The sequence below is a fragment of the Glandiceps talaboti genome, chromosome 2 (genome assembly GCF_964340395.1).
Source record: "Glandiceps talaboti chromosome 2, keGlaTala1.1, whole genome shotgun sequence".
NCBI lineage: Eukaryota > Metazoa > Hemichordata > Enteropneusta > Spengelidae > Glandiceps > Glandiceps talaboti.
The window spans coordinates 29,376,673-29,401,387 of NC_135550.1; the positions used below are offsets into that span (position 1 = coordinate 29,376,673).

At 37.8% G+C, this 24,715-nt stretch overlaps 1 protein-coding gene across 9 annotated transcripts; it reads left to right on the plus strand.

Annotated features, from left to right (window-relative positions):
* The first annotated feature begins 1,306 nt into the window (after nucleotides 1-1,306).
* Nucleotides 1,307-22,719, plus strand: LOC144449275 (SPARC-related modular calcium-binding protein 1-like). 9 transcript variants are annotated; one of them, XM_078139793.1, is made up of 13 exons: nucleotides 1,307-1,815; nucleotides 5,375-5,549; nucleotides 5,983-6,198; nucleotides 6,815-6,856; nucleotides 7,959-8,333; nucleotides 9,205-9,297; nucleotides 9,689-9,796; nucleotides 10,179-10,433; nucleotides 18,568-18,661; nucleotides 19,094-19,332; nucleotides 19,930-19,974; nucleotides 20,495-20,571; nucleotides 21,789-22,719. In XM_078139793.1, the coding sequence occupies exons 1-12, from the start codon at nucleotides 1,741-1,743 to the stop codon at nucleotides 20,533-20,535; spliced, it is 1,758 nt and encodes a 585-aa protein (XP_077995919.1). In that variant the 5' UTR covers nucleotides 1,307-1,740; the 3' UTR covers nucleotides 20,536-20,571; nucleotides 21,789-22,719. The 9 variants fall into 9 exon arrangements, with proteins under 9 accessions (XP_077995919.1, XP_077995936.1, XP_077995928.1 ...); XM_078139810.1 differs by lacking the exon at nucleotides 20,495-20,571 and adding an exon at nucleotides 20,779-20,796; XM_078139802.1 differs by having other exon boundaries at nucleotides 19,933-19,974.
* The last annotated feature ends 1,996 nt before the right edge of the window (nucleotides 22,720-24,715 follow it).

Here is a 24,715-nt window from a genome sequence, read left to right on the forward strand (position 1 = left end):
ACTAGTTCAGACTATCCCAACACGTTTATTTACACTACTTACAACATGTGTCTCATGATTTACAAGTTATTCATGAATAGTGTTCCAGTGTTTATCAAATATATGATCACCATAAAACGAGAATAATCATTTGTTCATTTCATTTTATACAGATATTATATTCTTAAAAGATCGTGGGTTTTAATTTAAACATATTTCTACAACTTCCAATGCAGTTAAGGGTGTTGTTATTTGTCCTGAATCTTCCATTGCAATAATTTTGAGTGTGAGGTCATTAGATCTCACCCAATGGTAAGGGATGAACATCCAACAGAAATTAAACAACATAGTGCATGTTGGGGGTGGGTGGTGCGTGTATTTGGAATAGATTTGTTCGTACATTTTGTTAAGGCAGGCTATGGACCCCTCTTGAAATATCTGGCGATAAATTTGTAGATGGGAGTCAGGGGCGTGCAGATATGTTCCATGTGTACATGAAAGGCGGAACAGCCTCAGGCATAAATCAAATGAAACATACATTCCGCCACGGTCGGCAGTTGCCATTGCTGTACTTAACCTTATTGGACCCCTAGTATTGTGTACACACAGTCATTATTCTACTTGATGAAGGCAATCCAACTACGTGTGGCTATCTTACATTTACACTACAATTAGTTCTGCGTCAATACTATAATTAATGAGAGTTTGGCCGTGAGGGTGACAATTTAAAACTATAAATTAAATAGAGCTATAACATTTATTGCAAAGACAGTTGTCCTTTGGAGTTATGTCAAAATATATGGAATAGATAACGTTTTATAATTGTACTAAATATACATGAAGTAAATCGAAACGCTTTATTGGGCTATAAACTTAAACACTTCGAACATGAGTCATCTTATAAAATTTTGAAGTTTCATTGGGTTGAATTTGCCATTGTAGGGTTGGTTACACACTCATGGCTAAAATGACCACCGACTGGTGGTTTATGTACATCGGTTGGTCTTTTGTGTGGTCTAGACATGATGGACGGACTGCTATTTTTATCGCCAAGAAAGCAATAACACTGTGTGGAAAAAAATACTCGTTCTGTTGAATACTGTAATTACTAGCTAAGTGCGCATTCCTGTGTACAAAGAGATCTTGGCACGCATGACAGTGGTGGACGTTTGTCAACTGGTGGCGATACAACTCGTCAATTCTGAAAAGATCTAGAGGAGCGATCTAGCTTTGACTGGCGTGGGGATCATTACCTCGAAACCCCTATTATGTACCGACACTATCAGTCAACCTACAATACTATTTGTGACCATTTGCACCACAAAAGAGAGGTGTCGGTATTGATATGTTTTCGCGCTTTATCTGTTGGCTGACAGGGCTTTCAAGGAGCACTGGGTGACTGGCGTCCCAAATTAATTTGTATATTGAACACTCACGAGAGCCAATCAAGTGAAGCGGTTCTAACCAATACCACCCTATACACAGCGATCGAATGCTTCGAAGCCTGACCAGCTTTGTGCCTTACAGTGCATGCTGCCTCGGTCCGAACACATAGGTACAGAGCTCTCGTTGATATCAATGACTTTTTAGCATTCAAAAGGCCACTCCATTGAACGTATTCTAAGCACTGACTGTCCTTACTACCATCGCTTATCGGATCCATTTAGCTCATTGGCAGGAGCGTCTCGAACGTGAAGACCTACAACTGCTGGCAAGAACAGACTTCACTGTGCTCGGTGAGGTGTAGTACTTCAATACGCCATGAAAGCTGTAACCTTGTGTCTTTTATGTCTAGTCGTAGTTGGTTCAAGAGCCAATCCCTTCCCTGGTGTTCGGGTAAGTGTTTTTCTTTCTATATAAAGGACTTTAATCCTCTGTTTAGCATTGTGGTCACCTTTAGGTAGGTTCGTACTTGCGTTGCTTGTTAGCCGGCGAGTTTTGCAAACTATTGGGGCAAGGTTAAGTAGACACCAGCGGTATTAGAAGATAAACAAGCCAGACACCTCCACGCATACACACACATGCACATACATATCGTCAAACCCACCACCACACGTCCACAGCCGTCGAAAATCACAACTCGACCAATATCGACTAAAACCGCCGGCGGACTCGATTACATGAGTGGAATTCTTTACGTAGCTTTGGTCTGTTTTGTGGCAATTGACTCACGGATGACTGTCGGGTACACTCGAAATGTTACAAGTCATCCGAGACGAAGGCTAAGTAAGTGGAATAAAACGTTTCTGCCTAGCAATCAAAGAATTGTCATATCTGGCCAGGTTATATTTTGTTTCCTATCACGTATTCTCTTGCTTACGGGCGACTGATTAAAGATATTCAAAGTGGAGCAACGTTTATCTGGCTTTCAAAGAGGAGACTTTCAAATGCCTGAGTCCATGCAATTATATCAATGGGTCCAGGAATTGGCAGTATAAGCATATAAATGTAGTGGGACATAATCACCCATTGGTACGCATTCTCATTCTTTGTATGTTGTCTAATTGCGTGTAATTGTACCACTATGCCTCGACTCTCACTTAACACTACTGCTATTTCAAGACAAATTCGGTCCACAAAGAATGTATTATATCACTTCACAATTACTCCTCAGCAAGGCCGTCCTCACAATGTGGTTATGTTTTTTGGAAACAGCCTTAAGATAAATTCTCTGACTAAACCAACACATCTACATATTCGTTTATAAATGTACCAACGTCTGGGGGTAAAAAGTACACTTGGTTTTAATCTTCAAGAGGTTAAAGGTTGGAGTAGTCTAGCCTACAAGCGTTGGACATGTGCATTGTCTGGAGATTCTCAATTGCTGTAACTACAGACCATATATACTAAACATTGGCACATTCGACACCTTCTTTGTAGTGTGTGCAGTTCTGAGACAAATAGAATGCAAATTTTGTTGGAGTTGTATACGAACTACAAAGTAGGAACAATTACGCTCAGGTGTCATATTTAGCACCTTTTGAAGAACGTGACTGAGATTCTAAAGTTTAGTAGGGCACTATACATCATGCCACATCAATTAAAAAATACCATAGTAGCGATTACCCATTCTGTTATTTATGTTGTTTTGTTCTACTGTCCTAAATTTCAACACATACTATTCTAACTTGTGAACAGCTGTGTGAATATTGAACAACATTTAGTAGAGTGTACAATACTGTAAATAGGTAAACAAATACGATATTGAACATACAAGCCCACCTGTGACGGGTCCCTGCTGCAGGTACAGGCACGCAGCGTGGTGACTTTGAGTGGCCCATTCACATTACTATAGTATCTGTGCACTTGGATGTTGTAACGTTCAAGTGGAATTACAATCTATATGTTGACATTCTGATAAATCTTCAGATATATCCATCGGTCATACGATTGTACATGGCGACTTATTGTTAATACAATATACAGAATCTTCACTATCTTGTTCTGATTTCAAACCAAAGTGGTGTGAGTTTTCGACTTGTATTAAGAAATGCCTACCACCATAAACCATGCAGGTATATACCTCCATGCATAAACCTAGACTTCGTTTACAAATCTGACACACCGCTTCTTACAAAAACCTGAATAAAATGTCAGACATGACAACATTAGGATTAGCGATTTCCGTCGACCCGCATATTGTATGAAACTTGAGTTTCATCTTATTTATATGGAGTTGGTTTGTTACCAAACACATACGATATGGCCAAGATAAACACTTCACATACTTTATATACATTCCACTCCACCAGCTCCCATTCACACGCTCTAAAAGATTGGATTCCCCGTCACGAGCCTCTCCCATACTAATATTTTTCCTTTGCCACGAGACAACTAAGATGTTTTACGGCTTTGAGAACATCAACAGTCGCAAACTTCGCCCAGGGCAAGGGATTACAAACTATTTTAATGCTCTAAATCGTCTGAAGCGAGGTTCTACATGCCTTGCTTGTCCCCTTCTGTCTGAGTTCACTGACACCATGGCACTTTCATCAGTGTCAAGCAAAGAATACTGACTCTACGTTCATGCAGACGAACATTCGTCTTGATACTGCCTTTGAGGGGGAAGGTGGAGAAAATGTTAACGAACGTCAAACAAAAGTAGTGGCGTTTCGATTCCTATAATTCAAGTTTGATCACATTGCAAATAGCAATTTCACAACGTACATCAGTAATATAGCTCTTTAGAATGACAAATTGCTTCACATACATATGGTTTACGAAATACTGATTGCCTAGGAGATATGACCTAGCAAGATATATGTAGATTCCTATCAATACAAATTGACGTGGTACCAAATAACCACAACACATCCTTCATCAACTTTAAATTCTCGATACCGGGTTCATTTTCAAAGATTCCCCAAGGCAAATAGTTTTCTCCGACTTTAACACCCGACACTGACCCCGAATTTTATTCACTTAAATGTAGATTTTCATTCAAGAGATTATATCTCCTACCAGAAATTATTATCTGTATTATCTTGGTAAGATGGAGTTGTTGCTTTTTTGACATTATCACTGACTCACACATGAGGTGTGGAGAATCTACATCGACTATTCTCAAAATTCCAATGTGTACTGTTACGAATATCGCAACAAAAATATTGCAGAATATCGTGTCACTTACTTAGGCCTAAAATGTGTGGTTCCCATTAAGCTCAATTTTAGAATAGATGGGCAGGTAGATTATATATATATATATATATATATAACTCGGTGAGTATCAATCTGCCAAGACAGTGCTCTATACCGCAGTGGCAGACAACTCTGATGATCGCACAATGCGTGAAACTCCGAGTTACAGCCAAGAAAGAGTTCCAGTACTACCAAAACTATATATATATATATATATATATATATATATATATATATATATATATATATATATATATATATATATATATATATGTATATGTATATGTATATATATATATATATATATATATATATATATATATATATATATATATATATATATATATATATATAAGGACGTAATAAGTTTTTACTCGGAGTTTCACGTTTCGAGCGATCTTCAGACAACTAAACCATCTACATATAAGCCCAATTTAGTTGTCTGAAGATCGCTCAAAGCGTGAAACTCTGAGTAACGACTTATTACATCCGTTTTCTTTTGAATTAAGTCTATAATGCGCTGCTACTAATATTTGCATCGAGAACTGTTCTCTCCAGCGAGACACTTACATTCATATGAATATATATATATATATATATATATATATATATATATATATATATATATATATATATATATATATATATATATATATATATATATATATGTGTGTGTGTGTGTGTGTGTACTAGGTTGAAGTAGAAATATTTTGTTCGATGTATCTGCCAATGACCACGATATCTTTTGTTTCTCTAGTTCCCCATCCGGAATACTGATGACCGGGACAATGAGTGCAATGAGGATTGCTCAACCCAATCTCCAAAACCAGTTTGTGGGAGTGACGGTAGGACGTACAACTCGAGATGTGAACTTATGATTGCACAGTGCCGTGGAAGTACAGTTCAAGTTGAACACAGGGGGACGTGTCAAGGTAATAACCCCACTTCGTTTCCAACCAACTACACCAAAGCTAACAATACTAATTTTTCGACATTGAGTACTTTTGTTTCCTTTTCGGTTAACTTCAGACACAGGATTACTGAAGTGTAACACACTCTTTACTGAACTTTATCTTATCAACCCTAATTTCAATATGTGCCCGACTTTACACTCGTATCGGCGAGTTCAGTATTTAATATGCACTGGCAGGAAATATGTTAAATTTGTCAACCAACCATATATTCCCATTCCTTGACTGAATACCCTTCCTTTAATTTCATTTCCAATACTAGTATTTCAACGTATTTGCCGATTTTAATCGGATCGATCTTTCTGGAAATTGATCGATTTCCATCGTTTTGTAAACATTACATAATTTTGAACTCGAGATGAAATGATAATAAATGGTTTTTATCTGTTTCCAGAATCGTCCTCACGATGTGAAGCGGAACGTCGTCACAACCAGGACGATGCCAAGGTGTCCAAAGGACTGTTCATCCCAGATTGTAACGACGATGGTAGTTATAGACAAGTACAATGCCATACAGGGACTGGGTACTGCTGGTGCGTCACCAACCAGGGCAAACCTATACCTGGCTCGTCTGTTCAGAACAAAGAACCAAACTGCAATGGTGACAATGGTGAGTAGAAACGAAGCCCTGTAATGCGACACCATTCCTGTACACCTGTGTATAACCTACTGTTGACTTGATTTAACAAAGCAAATATAATTGAAGTGACATGCACACATGCATATCTAACTAAAGTGTCTCTCTTTTAAACAACAAACAGCATATTCTACACCAAAACATATACTGCGCTCAACTATCCAATAAAAGTCAGCGAAAGCAGCAAAAAAATAGTATTACTATGATGGCATGGAATTGGTCAATTCACATGTATTGTCTATATTCAGAAATTTGACAGTTGCATTATCTAATACTTTGAAGAATCCTCACTGGTTTGGATTGGATTGCTATGTCTACTATTATGGCAAACGTAAGGCCTTACGTCTAACTGTTGATAAGGAACATTTTCTAAACTTCAGAGCACTGTGTTTAAGAAAAAGTTATCCAAGTACACGTATTTTACCTCTGTTGATTTCGACCTCCTTTTAAACCTGAGCAATTTGTAAAGGAAACGAAGGGGTAAACACACCAGAACTAATAAGGCAGTTCTTTTATGTGAGCTTGCCGTTGAGTATGTCATGGCACTCCTAACAAACGTGATATTGGCACGTTCTTATTCCTGCTACAGGAAGACCTAAGACAAAACAGGGAAAACGCAGGAGGCGGAAAGGTAACACAATGATGTCATCAACAAAAGACTTTAGTATCAGGAAAAGAAATCATCCAATCATTGTGTAGAATAAGTGTCCATGCTGCTGCAATAATTCACTGCACTTGTGCTTTTACAGACTATACGTCACAAGTTGTGTGCATGACTCCAAGCATGTCATTCGTGCGCTATTTACATATTATTAAATTGATCAAGATACAGCTTTGCATAGTTTGATGCATGTACATTTGTAATACAAGGAGAGCATGAAGCCAATACTCCACTTTCATTTTGTCTAAATTTTAATTGTATACTAAGTCTTATGTGTATATGGATATGTCCATATAAGTAAGTATGTATGTATGTATGTATGTATGTATGTATGTATGTATGTATGTATGTATGTATGTATGTATGTATGTATGTATGTATATGTATGTGTATGTGTATGTATGTGTGTATGTATGTATATGTATGTGTATGTGTATGTATGTGTGTATGTATGTATATGTATGTGTGTGTGTGTGTGTGGATAGGCAGACCATTTTGTGTAGGGTCTATGGAGAGACAAATTTGTTTTGCTTGTTTTCATATCATATATATATCGTTCACCGAGTACTGATTTTTCTGTTTATGGTATTCTATATTACTGTAAGCTTAATACATTTTAATTCAGCCTGCTGCTGCTGCTGCCGCTTGGCTTTTGATGCAGCTTAAATTCTATATGCGCTTGTTCACTATTCACCTGCAGGTGTCACCGCCAAAGCACTTGCTTTATGCGTATCCTTATAATAACATTGGAATGTGTTGCCTGACAAGGTACTGTGTTAAAATTCAATTGCTTGTCACTGTTCGAAATGGTGAACTGTGGTATTATTAAATGTATATTGTTTTTCATCTTAATTTGATATTAATGTGTGGGAAATAACTCCTAAACCATAAACATCGTACGAGCTACTAGTATTAATCGGACACGGAAAGGTTAAGAATTAATAATTGTGAAATTGTCGACCTCTTAGAAAAGGACAGTGTGTTTTATCCTCTCTCTCTCTCTCTCTCTCTGACAACACGAATCGTTTTGTTACTATGGTTTAAAATGACCATTTTCTGTGTCTTTCTCCAGGTTGCAGTCAATCAGAGAGACAGGAGTTCAACAATAATCTGATAACAATTTTTAAAGATGAGTATGCCCGCTTACCAACTAAACCCCCAGTGAACAACGAGGAGTACATGGTTAATTTCAATCTACGTGGTCTCTCAGCTATTGACGAGTTGATGGATTCACATGAAAAACAAGTGATTGATTGGAAGTTCTCCGAACTCGACACAAACAGTAATGGTGAACTGAACAAGAAAGAATTAAGGTCCATCACGAAGATGATAAAGAAGATTGTTGAGCCTCGTGCGTGTGCGAGGAACTTTGCTGAATCATGTGACTTAGATCAGGATGGAATGATAACAAACGGTGAATGGGCAGTCTGTCTAGGTATCGACAATAGTAAGTCATTTATTAGCCTGCTTAAACGCTTGTACTTGACCGTCATTATCATTGTAGTTACCATTCACTGTTTTCTGTGCTCTCATCTTGGTCGTGCCTTATTTGTAACTCCCATCACCATCACTACCAAGGGGGTTACCAATAGGGCATACGAGACAGAGTCCGTTAGTGTTCTAGTCCCACTCCCCCCTTTATTTCTTTACCCATGCTCGTACAATTATTTATCCTAAATGATAATATATCCACTTAATAAATATACTTTTGTTTGTAGACTTTTTTCTCCCCACATAGAACCTCGAAAAGCGCTTGGTTATAAACTAGACTCGAGATATAACCTCTGTGGAACGTTTACAACTTTATCACCCATACACTCAGTGTTTCGTGCATTCATTTCTATATACATGTAACGTGTATTGACTTGTTGTTAATGTGATTGCATGCACGTCTCAAGGTATGTGTCATCTTTTAACAATTCATGTACTAGATTCTGACTAATAATGCTACCCACTTTGATTGTTGTTTTAATACACTCATCACACTTTTTCTGCACTCACAAAGATTCTTGGTCTTTTGAACTTAACGAAATTAAAACAAACGCATTTCAACTGTAACAATCTGGCAATGGGATCGCAAATCTTTCGAAAACAAAACTTGCTCTCTCACAATCTAAAAGCCCGTATAGACAGTCTCCTATATGCTAGATAGGTCTGTTATCGAAAAGGGACTTAATGACTCTCCATCAAAAGAACCAATGCAACTATACATTACAGGTTTTTTTAAGTTGGAGAGTCATACATTGATTGCCGGGCAAGTGCAAGAGCATCTTTAAAGGTAGGCTCCACGGTCAGCTTGATTACGTCTGTAATTGTAGTTTCTTTCCAACTGTTCTTGTCTCTTAACACAGATGAAGATGAACAGGCTCCTGAACCAGAAATAGTTATTGAACATCCTATACTCCCAAAAGGTAAGATTTATCTCTAACATCCAACTGGGGTTTTATGTACGAAGCTTTCTAGCTCTAGCTCTCTCTCTCTCTCTCTCTCTCTCTCTCTCTCTCTCTCTCTCTCTCTCTCTCTCTCTCTCTCTCTCTCTCTCTCTCTCTCTCTCTCTCTCTCTCTCTCTCTCTCTCTCTCTCTCTCTCTCTCTCTCTCTCTCTTACATTGTCACTTTCTCTGTCGCCACTCTAGTGAAAGTCTACAACACAACACAGACTCTCGTTACTTATAACGCTTATCGAAAACCAAAGAAATAAATGACTCGTGCTAGACATTCCTGGTATAATTATCTGACCCATGACAGTCTAGATTAAATACTGATTTTAAAATTCGGGGATTAATCCAATTCTTGGTTTATAGATTCTGCAGAATTTGTCGACAAAAACCCGAGTGATGAACCTGACAGAGAACTTACAGCCAGACCTGGACTGCCCATTAAAGGTACCGACGAAGTAAGCAGCAAACCAGGTAGGAAGATAAATAGTTTCTCGAAAAGCTGCAGTATTTCATCCCAAGAATGCGTAATTCTTATGTCAATGGTAATTGATGAGTAAAACTGAGTGATGTTTTGAAAATTGAAAGTATCATAAGGTGAAATACCACCAAAGTTGGGTTTATATTTCCACACAAACATTCGAATTATTTTTTCTAGGGGTGGATGCAACACATCTAAATTTTGACCCTTTCTAGATGACCTTATTAACAGCTATAGTACCGAGTTGTGATTGTGAATGCCTTCATCGACCTGATAGTCTGACAAACAAACTGACCAAAACGGTCGTGCCCCTGACAATAAATATCCTGAGAACCTCAATAAACAGCCGTCTTTATTATTTTGTTCGACTCCAAGTGGTGGAACATTCATGCACCGAAAATCGCCAGACGGCTTTAGCAGAGGCAGCAGAATCGCCAGACGACGGAATATTTATACCGGAATGCGAAGACGATGGTAGCTATACACCCGTACAATGTCACCAGGCCATGAAACCCACGTATTGTTGGTGTGTCCTTACGGACATCGGAAGACCTATTGTAGGCACGTCCAAGCAGAACGGAATGCCAAATTGTGACAGAAGACCGACGGCACCCGACAGGGAGATCAAAGGTAAACATACCGCTTTATCATCATAACGACTCATTGTTCACCCAAATCGCGCCAATATTTTCTTGTCCATTATATTTGTACGTTTGCGATTCCCAAAGACAGAAAACACGACACTGAGAAATTTGAAGACGTAAATATAATTGCTGTATCTTCAGTTTCCCATGCATATCAGGGAATGTATCATCTCAGTCTAAATCAATATACTCATTACATCGTACTTCACACTTCATACCACTCAACCTATATCAATTCAAGGAATGTATATTGCTATTCTGCCCTATTCAATCCAATTTGTCTATAGGATGGCGCTTGTTCACGAAAAGCAATTTAAAAAACAAAAAATAAAATGCGCTAATATAATATATTACATCCGGAAAGAATTAAACTAACATCTTTTAGATAATATCTTAAAAGTGCAGCTTCCCAGTCGTGCACTTTCTAAATTTGTTATTCGAGTTAAAAGCACTTTTAAACAGTGCACTGTATGAGTAATACTAGTATTTCACGGCTTGGATTTGAACATGTGTAATATAAGGAATCGGAATGTTTTAATCATTTAATGGGAGTCTTAGTCACTTTTCCATTCAAGAATATATTCGGTTTATCCAAAGCGAATACCGTTCCATTACTGAAATTTTCAAAGCTCCTTCAGACGTGTGAAAACGTCACACATATTGCATTATATTGGAAAAGTGATGTCTACTTCTTTCATGGTCGTTGGGAGAACGTCTCTGAGTCACCTTCTGTCGATGGTATTATACTGGCGTAAAGCTGTTTTTTGTCGTATGTATATCATTGACAAGTTCGTAGGAGTGCGCGTGTGCACTTGCTCGAAATTGATCTTCGGTCATCGAACGCTGACAAGAACCAGCGAACAGTAAATTAATATAGGGCTGATATAACCACCCTGCGCGCGCGCGCGCGCGCGTGTGTGTGTGTGTGTGTGTGTGTGTGTGTGTGTGTGTGTGTGTGTGTGTGTGTGTGTGTGTGTGTGTGTGTGTTTCGCGAACCAGACCCGTTTTTCAGAAAACTACGACGGCGTGTGCCAAAAGTTGACTGACTGTCGCGTATTTAAAAAAATCACACTACATATGTCGAACACATACATGTGACGTACAGTGGGCTAATACGAACAAAATTACAGGGAAAATAGATGTAAAGTTAATGAAAGGTTGTCCATGGCAACGGAATGTCAAGACTATGAAACGTAATATATCAATAGCAAATTTTCCGTATTGAGGCACTACTATAGTAGTAAACGTTCAAACCGTGAAAAAAGCCTCATCTGTTTAGTACTGAATCAAAACATGTCTCGTATAGAAGATGAAACTTACAATTAAAAGTCGATTTGTGCATTGGCTTACGTATGGGATTCCCTGACTTTCTCGTTTTAGATTTAAGATATGAATTGTCTACGAATGGAACTTATCTGAATACAATGAACAGGAAATTCCATGCAAAACACAAAATGTTAGTAGCAGACGAAGTACAAAAAAAGTTGAGTCAGCAAAGAACCTGCCTTGGTTTCAAATGTAAATGCGTTGTTGTTGCCATAGCTGTAAAATGCAGTAGTTTGGTGCGCCAGGCAAATTTTCAGAAGTAAAAAAATTGGAAGTAAGGCGTTGGATTACTCTCAGACTGTTGAATGATTATTGACAGGGGCACTCAACTACTTCTTTCAAACAACTATAATAGGGCAGTAACAGTTAGATTTACGCACACAAGTCCAGTATATGTTGCTTTGTTACGTGATCTCTCACCCCATGAAAACTACCCCGTGGATTAAAATCAGCAGGTTCTCGGATTAAACCGAAGAGGGCAGCCACTTGTTGTTTTAACCTTATTAAAGACGGTTGTTACGTTGTACACCGACTGTTAATCCACTGACATTCCTCAAATCGTCGGCACAGTTTGAAATGAAATCTCTTCACTTCAGTTGATTCTAAATATTTACTGTGTCGAACGGTCGCTCGCAGGTGTTTCAGTTGTTACTTGATCCGTTGTTTGCGTAAAGTGCTGCCGATATCCGTGTAGATACGCTGTCAAGCAACATGAACCATTGCCTTGGATACGCTTTTAGACCTACAAAGACAGGCTTTACAAATTGAATGTATCAGGTATATCATTTCGCATTTAACAATAACTGCTTTCAGAGCAAGATTCCTTCGTCTTTTTTACTTCTTGAATATATAATTTATATATTTTCACCTTTTGAAATTCTGTTGCAAAAATGACAACACCTGATGTATGCTGCTAGCGATACTATCTAATGCAAGTAACGACAACACCTGATGTAAGCTGCCAGTGATACCATCTAATGATAAAGTTATCGTCTACATATTGTCAAATACAATAGTAACTGGCAACAGTTGTTTCAACTCGTTGCCTTCCAGAATGCCAACTGTATAAATTATACATCCCCCTGTGACTTATCATCATGTGGGAGGGCCAACGTGTACCGTTATGTTATTTACAACTATTGTGTAAACTAATCGTTGATGATCGAACTTGACATTTGGAGTTTTCGGTCGTGATGTGACTAGTTGGCGTGTTATGTTTAGTCGTTCTCACCTCTAGCGATTGTATCTTCATATACAACTGGACCACCAATATTGAAACCGCGTAAAGCTCTCCTCCAGTGAGGCCATAATTTGACTTGCCAACATTACCTGACACTTCCCATATGATTGTGAATACTAACTACAGCTCATAGTCACGTGCTATCGTCTCAACTTTTAACCATGATATGCATTTTCAAACTCACAGGGACACGTACGTATTATTGCTTGGATTGTTCTCTCCTAAGGACAGTATCATAAGAATCGTGCTACTACAAATGTATTAATACACTCGATACCATGATACAATTTTGAGATACAGATCTAGATAGGGGAAAAATATATTCAAGTCACAACGTTTTATGTTTTCAGCTTATAGACAAGGAAACAACAATACTTCGTGTCCCTGTGGTCGATCCCCAAGTACGACTAACTTATGCAACTCTTAAATTACAGTATGTAAAAAATTCTGTGGTGTAGCCGTCTTTCTTTTTCAAGTCGGTTTTAGTATCGTCTTTCAAACGACAAGCAATCTACTAACGCAGCACCCTAAAACCTATTAATGTTGACACACACACACATTTTATTTGTATAATAATATCATGTATGCATTATTTAACGGATTGTCCAGAGAAATTATCCAAAGTTGTAAGTTTAATAAGCTTTTACGCCTGGCTGATAACCAACAGCTGTCATTTGAAACATCAAACCTATCTGTGGTTCATGATTGACATGAATTCATGAGAGGATACGTTGAGGGTCAACAAGAATTTGACCGGTCAACCTATTAGTACAATAAATGTAGTACTACTCTTATTTACTTATGACTGAACAGATATCACTCTGACACTGTTTTACTTTTAGGCCTGTCTAGTGTATTGTACCTCAAAGAAGTGAAGCTATGATAGGCAAATATCTTAGTTTGGTTTATAAAGTTATTGTCTATCTTCTAGTTTGGGTTTCCGTCAACCCACTAATGATGATGATGACGATGGTGGTGGTGTCTGTCTGTCTGTCTATCTGTCTGTCTGTCTGTCTGTCTGTCTGCGTGCGTGCGTGCGTGCGTACGTACGTACGTACGTATGTATGTATGTATGTATGTATGTATGAATGAATGAATGAATGAATGACATGAACGTTATTTCCGTCGTTATCTAGCATATATTTTTCCTGTAGCAAAACTATTTACTCGCCACAGTATTTCCAAGGATTGAAAAGCACCATCCATATTTCAGCCACATCTAATTTTACTTGGTGGGATGGTGGGGGGGGGGGGGGGGTACGTCATCTCCCATATGTAATAAGCTTGACAATCGTACAGTGATGCATTCATAAAGATAAGGTGACCCTCAGATGTCTCTGCCTCTCACCCTCAAGTCATTTTTCACGTCGATTGTGTCAGGATGTGTTTGCTAAGCTTCGATATAAATCATGCAATGTACAGTAAATCGTGACATAGGCATATCAGAAAGGAAATGAAGATAAGGAGGTTCACTTGCAATGTACCCTTTTTGCTACTGGCGATATGGATGAAATCGTTACCAATGTATTAGTTCGAGAAAATGAAGGAGTAACGATTTCACGTCAAAACATTTCACTGAAACAGTGAATTATGTGCAGGTAGTATATTTGAATACATCTGAGTCCATTGGAATAATATTTGAATTTGAATCAGCTCATTTGTATACTACACATATGATATTTCAAAGCAAACCATTAGCACTTAAGATATTGAAAAAAAAAGATTATTTTCACATTCTGAGATAACTAACTGAGTGAATGAAATCACATAACGGATCTACATTGTTAATCAACACGTATCCCTGTTAAGTATGCCAGTCCTGTAAGTATGTGTCTTGTTTATGTGAGGTATAATTGTTGTGACAACAATAAATCGATAGGATTATAGCTGTGCTGTCACCTCTCTAAATGGCATATGTAATTCATGTACTTTGTACACATAGCATTCACGGCAATCAGCATGAAATAACGTTCTTCAAAAACATAGACGATGGGGCGGTACGTGTTTATTTAAGCTAAGTACTTTCTAAATGAAGATTGTGTTTTTGTAAGAGAGTTTATTTATGTTATCTATTATCGAGTCGTTGGCTGGAATAGTTGACGTGACAGGCGTCTGTAACATATCAGCTTACTAGAACCCATTATATATAGAGCCTTTCAATGTTCGAAATTGAAGCGTCAGATAGGGGGGCATTTAAAGTTGAAGCGTCACATAGGGAGGCTTAATGTGGGGTGGTATTTTTGTCTTTTTTTGTCGTCTTCTTCAAAGTTTCATGTAAACAGGCATGCTGCTGTTGTCGCATGGAAAAAAAATATACGAATGATAATTGTGTTGGTACTTTTCCGTTGAAAAGACTGTACCCCGGATTTCAAGTTCAAGACTTTTACTAACCTAGTTCCTTACTCCGTGAGCGCCAACGTTAAATAAATGGTGACATGAAAAACGAAAGCACGGGTCGTTACTAAATTGCCTTGGTGTCTGTCGTTATTTTTTACTTTCAATATACTTCTAGTAACACGATAGCGAACACTGAGAGATAGCCACCGTAAGCCTATATTAATCTATATCTCAAAGGCTCAACACTTGTACGTATGGACTGTTTATTCTCAACTTGAATACATTGATAGCATCTGTGGGATACAGATCAAGTTTCGATCAAAACATGTTTAATTCCATATGAAGTACGGGTGTTCTGAAAGATGTAGGGGGGGGGGTGGTGGCAATGGAAATCAAACTTAATATGGTGCTGCTGTATCGAGAAGAGTGACTGGTAAATAGAGAAAAAAAACAATAATCTATTTATCTACCCAAATAATCAGTATGCAAATTATTGAATAATTACTCAATTCGACCTGTCAATGTCATGCTACATAAGTGTACGGTGGATTCGGATATGGGTATGTAAATTATTCAACCGCCATCGTCACTTGGAGGAACAACATCACCTGCTTCTAATCACTTAGGACATTTTCTAATGAACGCCTTTGAAGTAATCCATTATAACTCATTTGTTTATATGATTTACAGTTATGATATTAAATTTCAACCAACTTATGATTTATTGTTGAAATTCTAATATATATATATATATATATATATATATATATATATATATATATATATATATATATATAAATATATATATATATATATATATATATATTATCATATGGCCGAATAGATAGATAGATAGATAGATAGATAGATAGATAGATAGATAGATAGATAGATAGATGTACACCATGACAGACATACATACATACATACATACATACATACATACATACATACATACATACATACATACATACATACATACATACATACATACATACATACATACATACATACAGATTTAGACAGAGACAGCTGCACCCGTTGAGTACATCCAGGCCGTAGGTCTTATTAATCAAAAAGGATAGTGTGACCTGGTGACTAAGACTCGTCTCTCTTTTCAATGTGCCTCTACAAGGAATATTTCTGCAGGCGATTTGTTTCAAATATAATGGCGTTGGAAGTGACTGTCTAGGCTGTCCATTTACGTCATTCTGTGGCTCTTCCTTTCATCTATTGTCTTTCTAAGATTGCTGTTAAGTACTTGTTTTCGAGATTAGAGAATTCTAAGTGCCAATTCCCATGGCTCGGTATCTGTACAGATGATTAAGTCCTGTGCGTTGAAGTTTATAGACCCTTCTGATGAGTATCGAGTAGTGTTGATTTATATTGACTAAATGATAAGGGACATAAACAGGTGTTGGTCAATTTAGTAACATTGTGAAGGCAGCGAGTTAAATGTTTTGAAAGCTCTTCGGAAAATGTTCACTTGACGACGACAGATATTGCTAAAGTGCTTACACGCATCATCCGATGTCGGCTATGGGTCGGTAACTCCGTCTAACAAATCAGATTGGTGTCCCTTCATTTGGTATTAAGGTCAGGGTAATGTCACTCGCTTAGTATTTAATACAAATAAACGAACATCTCTGAAGCTTGCGAGTGAAGACATTTTAAATGTCGCCAAGAAGCTCATAAACAAAGCTTATGTTGTCACAGATCAGTTTAATGTTCCTAGGAAAGTATGCACTACTTGTAAAATGTTCTAGTCGAGATAAATACAATATTCAAAACAACATTCCCGCCATCACATTATAAAGGTTGATCTCACAATGACGGGCTAAGGCTGGAGTCAATATTTACGGCGGGGGGGGGGGGGGGGCTGGGAGAAATTATTTTGGTCTAAAAAAAATTCGCAGCCCCCCCCTTCGCGCTCTCAATAAAGTCATTGCCCCCTCCCCCCCCCCATGAACCCAAGAATTTTCGTAGCCCCCCTCCTGGCTACACATATTTTAATGTGTAATGATACAGTACCCCCCCCCCGCTCCACTTCAGAGTTGTACAGTATGGTACACTACATTAAAGTAACAGTGGAAATCAACTTCAGCGTCCATACATAGCAATGAGAGATTTCTTTAGAACTATATGTGGGTTTTGCAGGCTGCACTTTGAGATACTTAGTCAGCAGGGTTTTATCTTTCAGCATCCTCCGAGATAGCTCAGTAGTGGGGAGGGTGTGGGAGGGGGTTCCCCCTCCTACAGTAAGCACTTTTTAAAAAGTAAGGACATGAAGAAGACCATTTAATGGCATAAACTTTCAAACCATACACATTATCAAAAGCCATAGAGTACTTGAAGATTATCTTCAATACCCCAATTTTACCCCAGTCAAATACATTATTATACATCTGTGTGGCTATATTACATACACTTTAACTTACCTATTCAGAGAGAGTCAGTCAGTCAGTCAGTCAGTCAGTCAGTCATACAGACAGACAGACAGACAGACAGACAGACAGACAGACAGACAGACAGACAGACAGACAGACAGACAGACAGAAAGGGACAGAGACAGAGACAGACAGAGAGACATAGACAAAGAGACTAGAGAGAGAGATACAGAGATACAGACAGACAGAGAGACAGACAGACAGAGAGAGACACAGAGAGAGAGAGACAGACAGAGGAAGGAAGGCATACATAAATGCATTCGCATGGCTGTCATGCAACTCATCACTGAATATAGGGTTGTGGCGGTATTGCGGCGAAGCCGCGAGAAATGTTTTTATTTACTCGGTAAACGACCGCTCCTGGGGTTTAATTTGGTTCAAATCATGAGCAAAATATTTTTGGGGCGCCCCCTTTCAGACCATCAGAATTTTCATGCCCCCTTTGAACCCTCAATTTTTTTCATGGTCCCCCAATTTCTCCCCCTTCCGCCGTAAATTCTGACTCCACAGCCTAACCTCGAATTTTAGTACTACACATGCGGTCTCTTCGAAACAATGGTAATATACATGTCATCGGGAAGTTTAATCTGGTATCGCTTGAACGATTCGAGACTTTTTAAGACTGGCTATCATCTTAGAGATCGAGGTGTTAGTGGAAGGTGTACATGCATTGGATTACTTGCGTTTATGATCGTGCAGAAGTAGAAAATCATAGTGCGCCCTCCGACATAGTCATCGATTTTAATCTTTCTTTCTTTTTTTATCCGTAGGATGCCCAGGGAATAAAAAGGATCGATTTTTGACAACCATATTGGACATACTCACAACGGAGATGGTAGATAATGCAAATAACAATGAAGGAGTGTAAGCACAACATTATAAATCATTATATATATACATTCACTCTAAAAACAAAAGTAAATAAGATAAATAAAGACTGTTAGCGGTACTCATTGTACCCAAGGACCATCCCTACCTTGAAAACTCTGCCACCATTAATAAAAACTACAGCTGACACAATTACACAATACTTATAAAGAATTCATTACCACCTGCACTCCCTAGTTGTTATGCTTGAGGGTGTGCAAGTGTATAACCACGTTAGAGGCGGTTGGCCATGGTACAGTAAAGACAAAACAAGACAAGACAAGAAACGCTTAGGACAACGGTTTGGCCTTTTGTTATAGTTTGCGTTGAACTTGGACTGAAACTTGGACTGAAAATCGTATTTGGTATTATACTGAAAATTTGTTTATGTGAATTATGTCATCAAGGCATTCTTTCTCATTTTCACAGGGACACGGAGCCTAATCCAGAAGACACACTAGAAGAAAGCACAGTGAAATGGAAATTTAGACAATTGGACAAAAATAAAAACAACTTGCTCGACAAAAAAGAAGTCTCCAAATTTAGAAAAGAAATTAAATCTCTTAAACCGAAAAAATGTGCTCGTAATTTCGCTAAGCATTGTGATGAGAATGAGGACAAGAAAATTACGCTATCGGAGTGGCTGGATTGCTTCGATCTAAATCAAGGTAAGTCGAGTTTGAATTAACATTAGCTATTTGAGATCGTGATGGGTCCAAGTCAGTGGTTATTTTGGAAATTGCAATTTCGTCCATGAGTGAATTCATGCAAGCCTACGCGTAAATAATTCACAACCAACCCCTATCCCTGGTCTAATGAACAGTTGCTGCTATTATATACTTTTGTCATGAATACGAGGTATTTGTTCTTTTTCATGTTCATTATGTGGTCCTGAATAGAATATAAAAGCATGTCGCTAACTTACTACCCTCGATAAGTCGCGGTTGTTTCGATGGACCCCACGACTTATCGAGTGTCTACTGTATATATAGGTATCTTGAGGTAGGTGTATACGTTATAATTATAGTGTCTGTAATATGTCATCTCATAAATAAAATACGCGGTGGTTTTTTTTTCGAATAAATTTTCAGTGACGTCATTCTTCTTAGTATATTTGTGATTGTATTTCATTTGTTATCTTTCTTAGATGAATAGCAAAACACAATATCGGCTTGGCCATCCCCATAAAGTTCTACAAAGATTTCCACATTTTTACATTAGTTTTCTTTCTAAAATAACGTTACCCTGTTCTTTATTTTCACAAGCAGAGGATAAGAAATCAGAGAAACCATTAGGACCCAATCCTTTTAGTAAGTATCGGTATTCTTCACCAATGTTTAGTAAAATAACGCATTTTGATTTTGTGAAGGATTGAGTCACATTGGTCACCTTAATATCTAATGAAGCTTTGTATTTAGTCGTGCTGTCATGTAGGCGATTATACTAGTCAGTTTAGAAGGATTAGCCCAATTCTGTATTAACACATAACACAATGTATTTTCCAATGTCATAGTACACCTACGCTCCAAATATAAGGAATGAAATATGTAGTTCTTTGTTACCTTGTTCTTTTTTGAGAAATTTCCGAGATGAAATATCTAGAAATTAACTTTACCTGAATCTAGAAATTGCCGACAGCGATATAGGTATGACGATTTTGTTAGACAGTACTCATATGTGATTTGCAAAGGCATCTTACTCCTATCATGGCAGTATCAAGGCTTTAGACAATGAGTCTATGCTGACCAAGGGAAAGGCAATCTTTTTCTCAAGACAGAAATATCCCAATTGCTTTGGCAATGAATTTATTGTGTTTCAATGAATCCACAGATCTACAATCGTTGCAAAGTTTACGCGTGGTTGACTATTAATCTTACCCTGATTGTAGTATCAACGTGATAGCTTAAGTAAGTTGAAACGTTTTACAGCCTGATTGCTGGATTAAATGTAATTTGTGGAATATATAAATTTCGTCTGTCTGTATACTAGTATTTCGCATGTGGTTTGGTGGCATTGTTGTCGTTGCTCATTGTTGTTTTTTTCTATTCTCAATCTTCATTATTCTCCACGTTCTCTTTTCTCTTACGTTTGTAATCTATGTGCTCTGAAAACAGCCATTTGGCTAAACCCAGGTCAGTACGACATCAAAACCAAAATTGCATGCCTTGAGATTAAACCAGCTGATGTGTCGATCCCGTGTCGTTGCGCATGAGCTGTATGGATATTGTTGTATCAGCATGATTATAACTTGGGTTCACTGTTACGAAAAGAACAGAGAACGTCTATTTGCTTTGCAAGCGAATGCCCAGACTTTGCTTATAAGTTTTCATGTGATTGCATGAATCTAACCGTAATAATTCATGGTTTATGAATGTATGTATCCTTGTCAAAGGTGTGGAGAATGCAGTATGTCTAATTGATGCTTACAATTTATACAATTGTAATTTGTATACAAACCACATGGTCAAAACGTGTACGTGTATTATTATTTGATCCTATGATTTATCATGAGAATGTTTTGTCAATTCAACTCTATGACAAAGTCTTTTCATGAATAGCGCACTCTTTACTTGTCAAACGCATGACGATGAGAACAAATACCGAAACATTATCCAAAATAGACAAGACACGTTCGTATACGATGTATTCCCTTAACCACTTATGGTATTGTAAAAATACTCAACAAATAAAGCCGAAATGAAATGCTTAATAATTGCTGTACAAACTGTGATGTCACGCAGCTCGACTCCATAAGTAGGATGATGCAGACATTCATTATGACGTCACTGTGATAAAAAATACCTAGAAAATATGCATTTGAAGGAAGCTCGCTATTGACAGTTGGTCGCATCACCTAGACGACTTGCCACTGTGATGATAACGGCGTTTGACTAAATCCATGTAAATAGTGGATTTAAAGATTCTTCCCAATTTGATATTATCAAATAATTTGGTGTTCGAAATAAAATTGTCTGGACTGCGTTAGTGCGTGTATGCGTGGTGTGGGTGTGCGCATGCGTGTGTGCGAGCGAACGCGTGTGTTTGAGCGCGAGTGCGTGTAGATCAGATAAAAGGGTAGACAGTTACAGCAGTCAGGTTTTTAATCGATTATTTTTATTTACAGTCGACAAACTGCAGTGATTTCGAGAAATGCAGGCCATGATGATGGTATCGATGACGTCACATCAACAAAATGACAGAAGAGAGACGGGAAAAGGAACTACAAATTTGGAGTCGCATTTTAAAATTGGTTGATACCATCTGAATATATATATATATCAATATATTTTAAGTCGCTTTTGAGAAAAAAAAACATTGCTATTGATAGAGAATATATATATTTAAAAGTCCTTGACATTCATGGTACAAATTAAATGAAAGCGACAATTTCTGAAAGCAGTTGCTATCATTTGTAAATAGCAAAGCAACGAATGGACAACTTCTAAAGCTTGTAGGAACCGATAGTGTATGTATAATAGCTTGATATTATAATAGATTTAAAGTGTAAATTTGTTTCCGTAAAAATAGTTCAGCTTGGAGGATGTCAGAATATATATTGTGTCTCACAACTGGACTTCGTTTTATGAAGTGTGTTCTCTACATTTCACAATGTTATCTTCCTGTTTGGCAAACGTTCCGCATCCAGTGGCGAGGTAAAAGGAGACGATGGCAATGAAATGATGATATATTCAGACCCCCCTCCCGCTGTATCCTGATGAAAATCTTTGTATTAGACATTTTTTACAGTTGATTTCCTGTTCATTTTAACTTCATTTTAGTCAAAAATCACAGTTACTGTATTTTAAACATGATTCATCTTAGATTGTTTTTATTCAGAAGAAAATATACAATTGGTCTTCTTTTAAGTGACATTCGTGACATGGAGCAATCTCAAAATTTAAATCTGTGCGTTTTCGATATTTGTATGAGTTCTCAGTTTGTGTTTTATTTATTTTATTTTGTTTATATTTTCTGCGACTCGCACTGTGCAGTTCACTGCCTTGGTCTACCTCAGTTGTACTAGCAATTATAACCGACACCACTGAATGGGAATATTACATGTAAACTATTATCTATCATTTCCATATGATTAAATTCCTCCTTGTGTCAAACTTGTTCATCGGTGTCAACTCATTTAAGGTTGCATTGTGCATTCACAGACAACTGGGGGAGGGGTACTCCCCGGGGGGTACCCGGGTGGGTAATGGGTACGTATGTACCCTGGTGACCAAAAATTACAACCATAAACTCTACAAAAATTCAAAAAATAGAGGTCAAAAGTCTACATTTTAGACAGAAAAAGGGGCCCGTCATGAGTTTTGAATACTTTTGATACACTTTCACGTGACACGTGCATGCTTCAGTCGTCGCTACTTCATTGGCTGGCCAGGGCCGGTGGGCGGGGCACCTACTTCCGATAAAGATGACTGAAAACAACCCTTGGAAGCAACCTTGTTCAAAATATGGGATCAAAAGTCGTACGTGCATTCAAAGAGGTGGATCAAACCTCTACATAATGCTTTAAATATCAAGACTCAAAAGTCTACATGAGTCGAAAAAACGCGCGGGGGGGGGGGGAGTCAAAACCGCGATATATACATTTTCTATGGGAGTGGGGTACTCCAAGGCTTCTTGTTTTCGGATGGCTCTATCAAACACTCAAAAAGTTTTCAAACGTCCCCAAATAATGTCATACAATTTCATAGCGATCACGGGCGTATCTCTTGAATGATTACATTTTGTGTACAAATTCAATGTGTTCTGATCGATGAAGGCAGGGATTTTTGTGATCCCGTGTTTTAGTGTACCGCTAAACAGAAAAGTTTGTCTATGTAGATTCGTTGATTCAATACACCTCATAGTGTACAATTTTTAAAAAGTATGTCATATCTAACAAATCAGTTTTGAAAATTGGTCCAGATGAGGCTAGCTTTAACCTATTGCAAAATACTGTATATTACAAACCATGCGATAATACATTTACAGATAATAAAATCGTCTGATAATATGCTATAAAGCTTTAGTACGAAAGTAATGGCATTCAAAATGTGCTCTCAGTCTCAGTACTAACAATGCGGGTCAGAAATCGCCATTATCTTCCAAACTTCGAAATCCTTAGTGACTAGCGTCCCCCCCCCCCTCTTGCCAGTCATAGTTTCTAGGGCTGAATGAAAAAAAAATACTGGGAATAAGGCCAAATAAAAAAAAAAGTTGTTTCAAATTGTTTCCGGTTACCCGACCTCACCTAGTTTTTCACGCCGACCCTAAACTTTTTTTGTGTGGAAACTGACATCAACTGAAAATGACAATATAAAACTATTCTTCCCATCTGTAATGGCTGTACATCTGATAGGAAGAAATAAACAACACAGAGACCAGTTGGAAAACAATGGGAAACCTGAACTATACACTTACACATAAAAAATAATATAATAAAACAAAAAATCTACCTACCCACCTATTTTAAAATTGAACGTAATCGGAACCACACAATTTTTTACGCCTAATACACACTGCATATATTCATGATATTCATGCCATCATTGTTGGTACTCCTCCAAGTCTTAATTCAAGAGAGTGACGTAGAGGGCTCCCTCCTATCGTCTACCAAAAACCACTTTCTTCAACGCTGACATTTACCCTTCAAATACATGATAATATCCAACACATTACCCCTAATAACCCTTGGAAATGACTGACTGAAAAGTTGAATAATGGGGATATCATAGATAAACGCTGATTTTATGTAACTTGAGACATGCATCTTTTTATATGGAACTGATTTGAAAATGAATTTTGAAAGTCAGACTCATGTATAGGTCATTTTGGTAGGGTTAGGTAAAATTTCACTGCAGATAAAACTGACATTTTAAAGTTTCTCGGCTTTTATATACCCCATAAAAATGAAATGTGTATGAATGTAAAATTTCCTTACATCGAGTATATCTACGCTGATTCTTGGCGATACACAAGTGAAAGTGGTGTGTGTGTGTGTGTGTGTGTGTGTGTGTGTGTGTGTGCGTGCGTGCGTGCGTGCGTGCGTGCGTGCGT